A 15,366-nucleotide genomic window follows, 5' to 3' on the forward strand; every position below is an offset into this window, starting at 1 on the left:
CTGGTGACCCACGCCTTGTGGATCTGGTGACCGTGCTCTGCGGATCTGGTGACCATGCTCTGTTAATCTGGTGACCCACGCCTTGTGGATCTTGTGACCGTGTCCTGCGGATCTGGTGACTGTGCCCAATGATCTTTACGCCATTATTTGCTGAGATGAGAGGCACAAGTGATTTTTTTGGATCCCTAATAATATTGGTCATAGGTGGAGGTTACTGCCCGTCCGGTATGTTGTATTCTGGGGCTCGGGGTGGCAGTCGCTGGTCTCTATCGTTTTACTGTTCCTTTTATTCTTTTATTTACTTTTCTCTTTTTGTATTTGATGTTACTTTAGGTTTGGTATCACCGTAGGTTGTCGGTGTCTGCACGTCTTTGTGTATGGAAAGCGCTGCTTACCGCAGGGTGGACGCCTCGCTGCTTCCTGCCGCTTCCTGCCCACAGCTCTCTCGCTCAGATCGGGGTTTTCCTGGGTGATTTTCACTCAGGTTTCTCTGTGTTTTCTGTTTATGACCTTTCAGATGTTTCCTTCATGTCATTTGTAGCTCAGGTCCCCAGATACTACAAAAGGTAGGAACGTCAGCGAGAATGACACTGCCACATGAGACGGGCGGCCAGAGCAGAGGGACATGCAGCCTGAGTGTGACAGCGATAAGCCTGGCTACACCAACTGCAGCAGCAAACAGGTACCAAGCCCCCGAGCAACGATGGCAGCACCCAGTGTGTGTGTGACGCCAGGCCGCCCCCATGTGCATCTGCTGTGTGTGTTTGCGTCTGCTGTGTGTTTGCGTCTGCTGTGTGTGTGTCTACGTCTACTGTTTGTGTCTGCTGTGTGCGTGTGTCTGTGTCTTCTGTGTGTGTGTGTCTGCTGTGTGTGTCTGTCTGCTGTGTGTTTGCATCTGCTGTGTGTTTGCGTCTGCTGTGTGTGCGCGTCTGCTGTGTGTGCATCTGCTGTGTGTGTGTTTGCGTCTGCTGTGTGTGTGTCTGCTGTGTGTGTGTCTGCTGTGTGTGTCTGTCTGCTGTGTGTGTTTGCGTCTGCTGTGTGTGTGTGTGTCTGCTGTGTGTGTCTGTCTGCTGTGTGTGTTTGCGTCTGCTGTGTGTGTGTGTGTGCGTCTGCTGTGTGCATCTGCTGTGTGTGTGTTTGCGTCTGCTGAGTGTGTGTATGTCTGCTGTGTGTGTCTGTCTGCTGTGTGTGTTTGCGTCTGCTGTGTGTGTGTCTACGTCTACTGTGTGTATCTGCTGTGTGCGTGTGTCTGTGTCTTCTGTGTGAGTGTGTGTGTCTGCTGTGTGTGTCTGTCTCCTGTGTGTTTGCGTCTGCTGTGTGTTTGCGTCTGCTGTGTGTGTGTGTGCGCGTCTGCTGTGTGTGCATCTGCTGTGTGTGTGTGTGTCTGCTGTGTGTGTCTGTCTGCTGTGTGTGTTTGCGTCTGCTGTGTGTGTGTGTGTGCGTCTGCTGTGTGCATCTGCTGTGTGTGTGTTTGCGTCTGCTGAGTGTGTGTATGTCTGCTGTGTGTGTCTGTCTGCTGTGTGTGTTTGCGTCTGCTGTGTGTGTGTCTACGTCTACTGTGTGTATCTGCTGTGTGCGTGTGTCTGTGTCTTCTGTGTGAGTGTGTGTGTCTGCTGTGTGTGTCTGTCTCCTGTGTGTTTGCGTCTGCTGTGTGTTTGCGTCTGCTGTGTGTGTGTGTGCGCGTCTGCTGTGTGTGCATCTGCTGTGTGTGTGTCTGCGTCTGCTGTGTGTGTGTGTCTGCTGTGTGCGTGTGTCTTGTGTGTGTGTGTGTGTGTGTGTCTGCTGTGTGTGTCTGTCTACTGTGTGTGTGTCATTTTAGAGCTTCCTTCATGTGATGTTCTCTTTGGTTTTGCAGAATTTTTCAGAAGATATGAAAAAAGTTGAGAGAAGAGAAAAGAATCGCTTTGCTGCTCAAAAGAGTCGGCAGCGTCAGACACAGAAGGCGGACACATTACATGTGGTGAGGGGCCCGAGGTGGGGACAGTTATGAATGAGAAGGGTAGTAGTAGGAAACAGGACTGCTTGTTCCGCAGTGGTGGTTGTGTGTAAGCACATTCTCCTTTCTTCCCCTAGGAAAGTGAGAACCTGGAGCTGCTGAATGCAGCGCTGCGCAGGGAAATCCGCTGTCTGCGCCACCAACTGAAGTGTCTGACCTGCGTGCTGAGCAATCACCAACCCCAGTGCCCCCTGCACTGACGTGACCGCCCGGTGAATAAAGAACTTGTGCAGCACAAAATCCATCTCCACCTGTTCTGTCCACATGTATACATGTGTGTCCAAGTACTCGTGTGTGTGTGTGTGTGTGTGTACATCCACGTTATCTATTAACCAACCAGCTAGCTTGAGCATAACTCATTCCCTTATTTGAGCAACATTCTTTAGTAAAGAATTTCAGGTGAGTCTATGAATGGAACAATGTCAGTTACTTATTCTCTTCTATTCATGAATGTCAGTTACTTATTTTAAACTACAGATAAGTATCTCTTCTATGAATAGGAGAATGTTAGTTACCTATTTGAAACTACAGATAAGTATCTCTTCTATTCATGAATGTCAGTTACTTATTCATGAACTAAAACTTATTCTACTTAGCCCTAAGCATAATTTGTTTTGGATATACATTCCGTTAATATTTCAGTTAGGTATATGTGGAGAAGAAATACATAAAGCATTCAAAGGATAGATTATCTTATTATATTACACTGGACAAACGATTCATAGCCTAGGCCTTCACACCTCCCTGAGAGAGAGCTCTCCGAGAGCTGATCACTGCATGTTCTCTCTCTGCTTCCTGAAGGCGTTCTGACTAAAGTGAACCCAAACTGTCCCCTTTGTAAGTTTCTCCTGTACTTGCCCCCACCTAAGGAATGTTCCCTCTTCCTCTGTGTGTGAGGCTGCGTGGTGCAGAAAAAGACTTAACCTCTTCCTGCCAGGGTGGATGGACATTATAAAATACATAAATGATTCATAGCCTAGGCCTTCACAGTCCCCCCTTAATAAGATTATCTGTCTTCTTATGCCATGAAGGCTACCCAGAGACAACAGTGTCCCACAGGTATGGTATATAGGTGCGTGCTAGTAACGCCCTCGGGTCTTTCTTAACATCTTCACCTCAGTTCCCACAGAGGGGATCCGAGCCCCGTGGTGCCCGTCTTTAAAAACCTCCTAAGCTTGACTTTGGGTCATTGAGCTTTGATGGTAACCATTGTGTCAAATTTGGAGGGGGCAACTGGTGTATGTAGTACTAAAGGGAAGGTTGCCATCACTATAGTCTCATTTGTCCCCTTATTACAAATCTTCTTACAGCAAGGCAAAATACAGTAAATAGTAATTATATTTTATCCATGGAACATTTTTGTTAACCGTGGTGATTAGAATAAGAGACTCAAACCCCCGCTGCTACTCTGTCTCTTGCTTCATACTCATTTGGGACCCCCTTGGGAGTCCAATTAAATCTATATATCCAATCTTCCCCAGTATTCCATCCCACATCATTCCATCATCTGCAATTCACATTCCCTGTATGTATTATGCACAAAGAAAAAATAAATTGCGCTTCCCCTCCGCGCCCATGCAGTCCCTGAACAGTCCATCACTGAGCAGTAGTCAAAAAGAAAGTGTTCACAGGTGATGTCATATTGACCCATAGTTCATAGGGTTTACCACTGGATTTTTTTTTATCTCCAGTTCTTCGGTTAGCAAGACACAACTCATGATGAAAAGAAGGATCTTCATTCTTTAGCTGGAACAAGCTTGCAATGGGAGGCGTGGACCCAGGTATTTCTTCCTTCCAATTTAACAGATGTGGGAGTCACCAGCAATACTTGGTAGGGATCGTCATACAGTGGCTCTAGGCAATGTCTCTTGACATGTCTCCTGACCAACACCATGTCTCCTGGCTTCAAACGGTGACAAGTGTCATCTCCTGTAGATTGTGCGAGAGAGGAAGAAACTATAACATGGGTGTTAATTAGTTCTTTAGCAAGATTAGCCACAAACTGCACAATCTTACCATTTGACCCTGACAATTCCTCGGGGCTGAACCCTGCAATCGGGGGAATTGACCCAAACAAAATCTCATTAGGGGACAACCTGTGTCTAGCCAATGGGGTCGTTCTCACATGATACAGAGCAACCGGGAGTAGATCCGGCGATCCCTCGGCCGACTCCTGAAATCATTATAGTCAATTTCCTCTTAAGGGTGCCATTCATTCTTTCCACCTTCGCATTGGATTGAGGATGATACGGGTATGCAGGGCAACTTATGATCCAACCATGGTCAATAGTTCTTGATAGACGGTTGCTACAAAGAAAGGTCCTTGGTCGCTTTCAATTACTTCAGGTACTCCATACCAGCATACAACTTCACTGATTAATTTCTTTATTGTCGTTCTGTTTGTCATATTGGTCACTGGGAAGGCTTCAGGCCAACTGGAGAAAACATCCACTACTACTAGGCAGTATTCGTATCTCCCACACTTGGGCAACTGGATGTGGTCGACTTGGATCCTCTCGAACGGGTACAGGGGCTTTGCTAGGTGTTTGGGTGGGACTTCTTCTGTCCTTCTGGTGTTACAAGTTTGACAAACATGGCAGCTCTTATTATAGGCAGCAAGCATGGTAGATATCCCAGGGGCGGGGGCGTGGCCTGGACGGCAATGTGAAGAGACGTGTTTGTGGAGCTCTCCTGCAAACACCTTTGATAAATACCTGAATACCGCTGTTATCACTGCCTCAGCCAGCTGTCAGGAAGATAAGGTGGTGAGGACTTGTCTGGGGTGAGTCTGGTGGATGCAGAGAGGTGCCATGGTCCGTCGCAGGCAAAAATATAATGGAGGCGGGAAAGTCCCCAGCTCTCAAGATGGTGCTATGATAAGGCAGGAAGCTGAGAAAGTTAATGCAGCCTGTCAGGAGAGGATGCAGATCACTGCAAGGCTGGAGAGGTTTGCCTGGACTCCAGAGAAATCACTTCAGCATATAGATAACAGAGGTGAGAAAGGAGAGGAGGGAGAAGACAATGCCAGCTCTGATGATATGGGGGATGGTGAAAAGCAGCAAGATAATACAGGAGAAGTGGAGAAAACACATAGTGCAGAGGCTCCAGAAAACCCCACTTTAAAGGACGTTTTTGCAGTGGTGTCTTTTTGTAAAGAAGCTCTGACTACCCTGACAAAGCAAGTTAAGGGATTACAGGCAGAGGTTGCTGACATTAAGAAAGACCTCAAGAAAGCAGATCTGAGAACAGCGGCTGTGGAGGAGAGAGTGGGGATAACAGAGGATCATATTACAAAACTACAAAAGTCTGAAAAAACATTTGCACAGCAGATAGCTGAAATCATGGCAAAAAATGATGATTTAGAGAACCGCTCTAGAAGAAATAACATCAGGATTGTCGGCATCCCTGAGAAAGCGGAAGGAAGAAACCCCACTGAATATGTAGAAGACTGGCTCAGGGGGAAAATTGGTGCTAATGTCTTATCCAAGCTCTATGCCGTGGAACGTGCACACAGAGTCCCGATGCAGCCACAACCAGCAGGCAAGGGCCCTCGCACTATGCTAGCCAAGTTCCTCAACTACAGAGACAGGGACACTATACTGCGAAAGGCAAGAGACATGGAGGATCTTATGATTGACGGCCAGAGAATTTCCATATACCCGGACTACTCCATTTCTGTTCAAAAGCTACGTATGACTTTTACAGGAGTAAAGAGGCGCCTGCAAGAGATTGGGGTGCAATACTCAATGATGTTCCCGGCAAAGCTAAGAGTGACGGCGTTGGAGCGGGTGCACTTTTTTACAACTCCGGAGGAAGCCATGCAGTGGTTGGACGCAAACGAAAAGCGGATCCGTTTGAAGGAATGAGCTGACTGTCTGAATCTGCAGTGTGTTGGAGAAGGCCGGCTGAGGCTCTACAACATCCTTAGGAGCTTACAGGGGACCCTTCTTGTTTTTTCTTTTTCTCTCCCCCTTTTTTTTTTTTTTTTTCTTTTTCCTCCTTCCCTTTGGGATTGAGGTAGTATGCAGGGGGAATGCGAAGGGTTTGATGTGAGCTTCGCAGGACATGGGGACTGCCTAATTAGGCGCGGTGGTGGTATTTACAATTTGAGATTCCAGTTTAATTACTGTTCGCCATTTTACTGTTATATTGGTTGAGTGGAATATGATTATACATAGAAAGGGGGGGAGTGGAGAATTGTTGGAAAAGGGACGAGTTTTAAAATGCGTCTAAGAGGGGAAGGCGAGGGAGGTAGGGGGGAATTTAGTAGGGATTATGGACCAGGTTTGAAAACCCGATGCTTCACGGGAGTACTCAAAAACAGGAAGTGGTAGGGAGCAGGAGGGGAGGGGAGCAGGGGGAGAGGGGGGAAAGGGGTAGGGTGGAGGCAGCATGGGGAGATACTACAAGGTTTGATGGTTTTACTGGGTGGGATAATGGGGGATAGAATTAAGGTGTTGAGTTGGAATATTAGAGGGTTATCAGATAGGTCTAGGAGAGCGGCAATAATTAAATATGTTCAAGACCAAAACCCGTCAGTAATATGTCTACTAGAAACGCATCTCACAAAGGAGACAACACATGTTTTAAATAGGAGATGGGTGCAGAAGGCCTATCATTCCACCTTTTCCAACTATGCAAGGGGTGTATCACTGCTGATCCATAACTCTGTGCAATATGAAGAGATAGAAGTGTATGTGGATAAAGAGGGACAGTGTGTGGCCGTCAAGTGTAAAATATTTGGCAGACTCATGTGTATAGCTGCAATATATATACCACCTCCATATAAGTGCACCAAACTAAGGGAGATAAGGGAGTTCTCTGAGAAGGGGGGAGTAATCCCTTTTTTACTGGTGGGGGACTTCAATAATGTGATAGATCTGTACTGGGATAGGAGTAGTAGACCTCCAGGTATCCAGGATAGTTGTATGACTTCGTTTGGCACTCTTATTGGGGAGCTTGGAATGGTGGATGCCTGGCGAGTGAGGAATGGGAGGGTATCCTGCTTCTCTTGTTATTCGGCTTCGCATAACACTCTGTCCCGCATTGACATGGCTCTAGCTAGTGATCTGATGGATGCAATGATAGGCGACGTGCAATATATCTGACAAGAGTGATTTCAGATCATAGCCCAATTCTAGTGTCCATACGACGGGGGACCCTGACAGGGGGAAGGAGGGGAGAGTGGAAGCTTCATCCAGCATGGATTCATCATATTAATATGGGGAATATAGAACGGGATCTTTATCCACAACGAGGGTAGCACTGGTCCCATGATGGTATGGGATGCGATGAAGGCATACCTCAGGGGGCTCCTGTTCAGGGATATCTGTAAACGTAAAACACAGACGAGGCAGGATGAGAAAAATAGCCTGGAGGCCTTAGATAAGGCAGAGCTGGAAGCAATCCGGAGTACTACTACGGACGCGAAGCAAAATCTTAGGCAGGCGCATGAACAGGTTGATAAGATGCTTTTGGAGAAGGCAGTAAGGAAGCAGGCATTCCAAAAATTGCATTTTTATGAGGAGGGGGAAAAAGTTGGTCATCTATTATCGGTCATAGCTGCAGCTCAAAGGAGTAGCTCATTTGTGCATGGTATGGACACAGTGGAGGGGACACAGGTCACTGAGGTTGAGGAGATCCTTGGGGTCTTTAAAGATTTCTATCGCACACTATATTCTTCTAGCGGAGAGATGAGGGTGGAAGAGGTGGACTCGTTTCTTGAGCGAGGTGAGCTTCCGGTGCTGTGTGTGGTGGATAGAGATAAACTGGAGTCACTTATTACTATTGATGAACTGGAGGGCGCTCTGCATGGCATGAGCAATGACAAGGCACCGGGAGCAGACGGGCTACCAGTTGAAATTTATAAACAGTTAGAAGAAATCCTATTACCCAAACTATTGAAAGTCTTTGAGGTGGCGGAGGGGGAAGGTGTATTGCCTGAAACTATGAGAGAAGCAATAATAGTAGTGATTCCTAAGGAGGATAAAAATCCGAGGCTTCCAGACTCATATAGACCCATCTCGTTATTAACAGCGGACGTGAAGCTTCTGGCTAAGGTGTTGTCAAACCGGCTGACTGGAGTTATATCTAACCTAATACATATGGATCAATCAGGGTTCATGGCCAATAGGTCGACAGCTGCTAATATCAGGAGATTATATCTTAATCTACAGTTGCCACCTGACAACCCAGGCCGGAGGGTGATCGCTTCGCTAGATGCCCAGAAAGCGTTCGATAGTGTTGAGTGGGGGTATCTGTGGAAAGTGTTGCAGAATATGGGTTTTAGCCCACGGTTTGTAAAGTGGGTGCAGCTGTTGTATAATAGGCCTACTGCTAAAGTTAGAGTTAACGGTATGACCTCCTCAGCGTTTGAGTTGCACCGGGGAACGAGGCAGGGCTGCCCACTATCGCCGCTCCTATTTGCTATTGCAATAGAGCCTCTGGCGGCGGCCATTAGGAAATCAAAGGAGATCCATGGATTTAAGTATGGGCATTTAGAGGAGAAAATAGCTCTTTATGCTGACGATTTATTACTTTTCTTGGGGGATCCGTCAGCCTCATTGGATCATGCCATGCAGATAATAGAGAAATTTGGAGAAGTTTCGGGACTGACCATTAATTGGTCTAAATCGAGCCTCTTTAAAGTGGATGGGGAAGTATCATAGTGCAAAATATTCAATCTTTATTAACATTATTAAAAAAACATGTACACAAAAGACACAAAGACATGATTAAAAATTGTGAAAAAAGGTGTAGAATGAAGGGTCTATCAAAAAGACATCCATGATTTTAACAAACTTCATTTATAATATTATTTAACATATAGAAACCATCACATATCGTCCCCTGTATTGTGAGATGAATTTATTCAAACATATGAAGGATATATGCACAAATCTCATTGCATGTAATTCATGAATAATAGTTATTTAAGTTTTTTCTAATAAAGCAAGAGAAATAACCTTCATCTGATTTTTAATCATGTCTTTGTGTCTTTTGTGTACATTTTTTTTAATCATGTTAATAAAGATTGAATATTTTGCACTATGATATGGTCTTTTGAAGTGATTATAGGGATATATACTTAGTAACGCTCTAAAGACCACCACAAAAAGTTTTTCTGAGCATTGATAGCTTCCTTGTGAGTAAATACTGGATGGGGAAGTAGCCTGGACAAATGAGGATACTGGGGCTAACAAATTGAAGAATGTGGACGAATTTAAATATCTAGGTATCCAGATATCTCTGCCAGTAGAAAAATACATACAGGTGAACTTATGGCCGCTCCTTAAAAAATTGAGAGCCAAAGTGGATGCCTGGAACAAGCTACATTTGTCAGTTGTTGGAAGGGTTAATTTACTAAAGATGGTAGTAATGCCTAAACTCCTATACATACTGCACAATGCCCCTGTCTGTATTTCAAGGAAAAGATTTAAAGGGATAAACTCGCTGTTTAGGGACCTGGTGTGGGGTAAAAAGCAGCCTAGGGCGCGATTAGAGACTTTACAAAGGCCGAAGGATGAGGGGGGTCTAGCAATCCCAAATCCGGAATGTATTATATAGCGGCGCAATGTCAACACCTCAGGGGTTGGTCTGATCGAGAGAAAGATGGGGGCATTAAAGAAGTGCTGGAATACATAGTGGGTAGAAGTCCATTGGTAATGGGACTAGAGGATGGTGCGGTGGGGCTCCTGGGTAGAACATCTCCTACAATGGCACTTATAAATAAGACCTGGGATAGGCTGAAAAGGGTGAGAGGGGTGACCCGGTTAACTAAGTTTACACCTATCTGGGATAACAGTAATCTCCCGGAGATTCAGAAAATGGGGAATATTGAGGAGTGGAGACGCAAGGGTGTAATATACATGCATCAGATATTGGACGGAGGAATTCTGAAATCGTTCCCACAGTTACAGAGTGAGTTTCAGTTACCGGCGTCCGGCTGGCTCCACTACAGTCAATTAAAGCATGCGATTCCAGCCCAAGCGGCTAAACAAAGTGTGGCCATACAGACCGACCTGGTACTGGAGAATGTGTGTAAGGGCGGAGGAAGCACTAAAGGGTTAATTTCTGGCACGTATAAAGATATACTACATACCTTTCTTTTAGACTACCCAATTAAAACTAAATCTAAATGGGAGCAGGAAGTTGGGACGATAACGGAGGAGGTGTGGGAGAGTATCTTAGAGTATGTCCCTAAACTTTCCATGAGCGAACCGGCCAGACTATCTCACCTATACGTGATTCACCGGGTATATAGGTCTCCCTTACTGATGTTTAAAATGGGGTTGAAAAGGAATTCGGAGTGTCCAAGGTGTCAGGGATCTGACGCAGGTATTTTTCATATGATGTGGTCTAGTCCAAGACTGGTCTCCTTTTGGACTAAGGTTATCCACAAGATAGGAAGGACATATGGGTGTGTCCTCCCAGGGAACCAGTGATATGCCTATTGGGATATGTTGAGGAGCTTGGGGTGGAAAATACTATGAAAATTGCCATTGCTAGGCTGCTGTATGCGGCAAGAAAGGTAATCGCCAGGTCCTGGATTAAAAAAGACCCCCCGACCAGGGGAGAGTACATTAAAAGGGTGAAATGTATTCTTCAGCTGGAACAGGGAGTGTATGAAAGAAGGGGGAATGTTAAAATGTTTGAGAAGCTATGGTCTCCTTGGCTGCAATGCGGATAGGACGAGTGATGGACCAGTAAACTGATATGGGACGGGGATGGTCGTCTGAGACCTCTGATGTGTGTGTTTTGTTTTATTTGTGTTACTAGTTGTTCCTCCTGCACATAGGGGTGAACGGGATGGTTGCTATACTGCAGTTGGAGGGTATTATAAGTGTGTACTATATGGGATGTAGTATAGGGGAGAAGTGTTGCTGCCGGGGTGGGGGAGGGGGCGGGAGGGGGAGTTAAAGGGGTAATAGATGTGATAAATTTAATTTGGATGCCGATTTGTTATTCTGTTGTATGTATTCTGTTTTAATAAAAAAGTATCTGATTTAAAAAAAAAAAAGATATCCCAGGGGCATAGAAGAACTTGCGTATCACTTCTAGGCTCTGGTTTTTCCCTCTGAGGGTGGGACCATGTCCCCAGGCAGCTATGGCGGCATACATTCTTCTAGGAAGGCAGGGTAGACTGTCGACCATCCAGTTGTCACCTTCTAGCTTGGCGCCTTCATTCTTCCATGTCTGCAGTTCTTCTCTTGTGACTAGTCTTTGTTCTGCCTTGAGCCGATCCATTGGTGTTCTACCAACATTTAAGCGGTCTCTGGGATCTCCTGGTTCAGCTAAAGATAGGTTTTGTAGAATCCTCTTCTTCTGTGCTCTGGTCATAACCATGGCCATATAGCATTCAGATTCTTCCACTTTCATTAAAGTGGCTTCTTTAGCTTTCTTGTCAGCGTAGGCATTTCCTCTGGCAACTTCTGTGGTCTGGGGACCATGGGCTTGGACCTTCAAGATGGCAACTTGTTTTGGCCTGGATAGGGCAAACATCAGTCTGCGGACAAATACTGCATTTTTGACTGGAGTTCCTGCTGCGGTGATGAACCCTCTGTTTGCCCATATGACACCAAAATCATGCGCTATGCCGAAAGCATATCGAGAGTCTGTAACAATATTGGCAGTAGCATCTTCAGCATAGGTACAGGCTTCAGCCAGGGCTACAAGTTCTGCTTCTTGGGAGGACATTCGGGCTGGGAGTGCTGCAGCTTTGATCACTGACACTGAGGGGGTTACAGCATAGCCTGTATGAAAGGTGCCCTTTTCATCAGCAAATCTTGAGCCGTCTGTAAACAGGGTGTAGTCCGGACTTTCAAGTGGGTGTTCAGAGACGTTGTTGGGCGTGACAGTTTCTTTCTCCATCTCCTGGAAGCAATCATGATATATATGTATATCTGCTGTATCCTCCATTACAGATCAAAATATAAGGACAACTTAAAAGAAAAACTCAATCGGTGAACAAATTAAAACCTTAAAAATAGGTGACTTTCCACATCATCTTCCCCCCCCTTTTTTTTTTTAATCTATTATCCAAAACATAATTAGAGTCAAAAAGTGTGTGGCCCCGGAGCTCTACATTTAGGCATAAAAGTCACATTGTATAGATTGTACCTAACCGGGAACACCATGAATATCGCGTTATGTGTTATCATGGAAAACCATTTCATTGGCTTTTTAACCTTTGCTTGAACCACAGAAATCTGCATTACAAGCATTCTTTCTATAAAAAGAAAACAGATGATTCAATACATTAAATATCATAAACACAGAATGCCATAAATCATCCACATGCCTTAAACCAAATTATTGTAATTATTAATAAATTAGATTATTAACAAAGATTATAATAACTAACTAATGGTACACAGCCTGACCTCTATGCTCCAATATCTACCAATAAATCTAAACATGTCCACAATTCAATTTATTCTGTTTAGATAGAATCAGTAAAATAAAACACTATTGTCAATTACTTTTTCAGATATAATTTAAAAAAGTAGGGAAAACACTCCATATATATATATATATATATATATATATATATATATATATGATCTCAAACAATAGGACTATCCCCCCTCTAAGCTGAAACTTTAATTCTTTGTCCTACAAGCTGGGAACGCCTGTATTTTGGCTCCACCCCCTGAAGCCGAAACCAAACAGGGCTTGTCTTCTCCTTTTTGGGTTAACTAGCCAAAATCTCTAACCTCCCTTGGATATATTTATTTATTTTTAAAAACATGCAACTCTCAGAATTCATTCATCCCATCCATAACTGGAATATATTTGTCACGCTTCCCGGTCCCCTGGCCCCGTTCTCCGGTTCCCGTGGCCCGCTTCCCGCTCCCCGGCGGCGTTCCCTACTTACCACTCCGGTCCCGGTCTCCTCTTCCTTGCCTGCAGCCTCCATGCGTTCGGCTCCCCGCTCCCGGCGCTCCTCTGTGACAAGGGACTCCCAGCCGGGCGCTCCTGCTTCCTCCTCACCGCTTCCTGGACTGGCTTCTGGCACACGGGCCTCGCGCATGCGCATTAGGGCGCGCGCGCGGTCATTGACCCTTTCTTAAAGGGCCAGCACCCAGAAACAGGATATTGCATAGACAGGTACAGGGTATATAAGGTTTCTCTTTCCTGGTGGGCGGGGCCTGTTCTACGTGTTTAGCAAGCTAGTGTTCAGGTCCCTGTATTGCTTTGCTCTGTGCTTTGCCATGTATTAACCCTGTCCTGTCTCGTAGAGCCTATCCTGCCACGCCAGTTGCTCCGAACCAACTCCATCCCTGGACCCTGACGGTGACTTCGGCGGATGTTCCACCACCTCTGCAGCTCCGCTAGTCTCCAGTCTCTGGCTCCGCTCGGTGACCCGTTCCATCGCTCAGCAGGTTCCGGATCCCGCCTGACCCTATCACCCGGCCTCGGACCCTGAGCCTCGTCACCCGGACTACCGTCCAGAACTCCGTGGGTTCAGCATCATCCACCTTTCCTGCTTCTCTACGGACTGTCCAGCTACCTATAGTGCTCCGGCTGCCGTGCATCAAGACCCTCTGGCGGGGTGACCAGCTTGGCTGCCTTCTCAGGGGACATCGGTGTACGGTCCAGTGCTTCCACCACCCGGACGTAACAATATTTATTATTAATTGTTTTTTTTCCATCAGATCTGTTTTTAAGGCATGTTTATTTAAGGGTTTTTTTTCTTATTTTATTGCTTACTAATTAATAAGACATTCCCCCTATGACTGTCCTGACTCAATCCAACCTGCACACTGGATCTATCTTAAAGAAGTTGTCCAGTTACCAAAACTGATTTTTTTTTCCTGATAAATCTTGCTAATATGTGCCTCTCCACACATCTATTATGTTTTTTTCAGCAATATTACCTTTTATTGTGCACTAGCAGCACATCCTCATTGCTGGCTCCAGCTCTGATGGGGTTTAATCACTCTTCTGACTTCCTGGGTTCAGTTCCTACAACTCCCATAATTCTTTGTAGCTCTAGGGCTGTGCCTAACTTATCTAACACACCCACTGTGTCTAACACACCCAATCACCTCTCCTCTCCACCCAAAGTCTCCTCCCTGCCTCTTCCCTGTGGATGCACTGAGAGCAATCACAGCAGAGACAGCCGAAGCTCTGCACAACCAGGGGAAGAAAGCGGCTATCTTCTGCTTGTTCTCATATAGTTCATAGTGTGTGTGTGTGTGTGTGTGTGTATTGTGTGTGTGTGTGTGTATTGTGTGTGTGTGTGTGTATTGTGTGTGTTGTGTGTATACAGTGTGTGGTCTGTGTGGTGTGTGTATATACAGTGTGTGTGTGTACAGAAATTATGATTATTAGCCGGCGCAACATGTGAAAAAAATAATTGGGGAAAAAAAAATGCTGGGGTGATGAGATTGCTTTTTCCCTCTTGCCTAGTCTCTGTGTGTCGTCCATATCATCCGTGTGGCATGCATTTTGCAGGCTACTTTCACAACAGCATTTTTTTGCCTGTAGGCAAACAACCGCAAACTGCATATGACCGGATCCTGTGGATTAAATGTGCAGCGCATGCATCCGTTATTTTACCGGATCCTTCTGCAGCGGGACACAGAATTTATCGGCCGTCACTGGAGTCAGCTGACTCCTGATCTCACAGCCCGCACACGCTGCAATGGCTGCAGGTGGGCTCATTCACATGACTGTTCCATTTGTCCTGGTCAGTTCCTGTTTTTTTGCGGACCCACGGACAGGACCATCTTTTCAATGTCTTTTGTGTAGGATCGGATGGCACATGGTAGCACTTCCCTGTGCATCCGATCCTACAAAAAAACCCACATCGGATGCCGTATGTCCGCTCCGTTATTATGGAACAAGTCCTATTCTGTTCCGTAATAACGAACTGTGACTCAATACAAGTCAATGGGTCTGCAAAATTCCCGGAAGCAACACGGAAGCACTTCCATGTGACTTCCGTTGGGTGCCTGTGCAGTCTGTGTCCCGCTCCAGCCCCAGCCCCAGCCCCGTGGCTGCCCGCACAGCAGTGTCAGCAGCTGCCCGCACTGCAGTGTCAGCACCCGCGAGGATGACAAGCGCTACCATCAGGAGGTTAGTAAGTTCATTACCTGCGGTGATGAAGTCCTGCACACCTGACGTCAGCGGTCGTCACTGCCTTCAATGCCCGCCGCTTGTTACATCACCTCTCGCTGTCGTCCCGAGGCTGTAACTAGTGGTGACGTCACGGGCCGCTCGCGATACTTGGTTTGTGAAGGTGGCGGTCATTGAACTCAGTGACAGCGCTGCTGTCAGGAGTTCAGCGATCATCGCAGGTTATGTACCTCGCTAACCTCCTGACAGCAGCACTCGTCGTGCCCTGCAGTGACCTGGGCTGACCT

At 46.1% G+C, this 15,366-nt stretch overlaps 1 protein-coding gene across 2 annotated transcripts; it reads left to right on the forward strand.

Annotated features, from left to right (window-relative positions):
- Positions 1 to 460: 460 nt before the first annotated feature.
- Positions 461 to 13,755, forward strand: BATF (basic leucine zipper ATF-like transcription factor). 2 transcript variants are annotated; one of them, XM_075330010.1, is made up of 5 exons: positions 461 to 682; positions 1,856 to 1,960; positions 2,074 to 2,395; positions 3,688 to 3,777; positions 13,237 to 13,755. In XM_075330010.1, exons 1-3 carry the CDS (start codon positions 626 to 628, stop codon positions 2,194 to 2,196), a joined length of 285 nt encoding a protein of 94 aa, XP_075186125.1. In that variant the 5' UTR covers positions 461 to 625; the 3' UTR covers positions 2,197 to 2,395; positions 3,688 to 3,777; positions 13,237 to 13,755. The 2 variants fall into 2 exon arrangements, with proteins under 2 accessions (XP_075186125.1, XP_075186126.1); XM_075330011.1 differs by having other exon boundaries at positions 2,074 to 2,208.
- Positions 13,756 to 15,366: the final 1,611 nt, after the last annotated feature.

Source organism: Anomaloglossus baeobatrachus, chromosome 12 (genome assembly GCF_048569485.1).
Source record: "Anomaloglossus baeobatrachus isolate aAnoBae1 chromosome 12, aAnoBae1.hap1, whole genome shotgun sequence".
Classification (NCBI taxonomy): Eukaryota; Metazoa; Chordata; class Amphibia; order Anura; family Aromobatidae; genus Anomaloglossus; species Anomaloglossus baeobatrachus.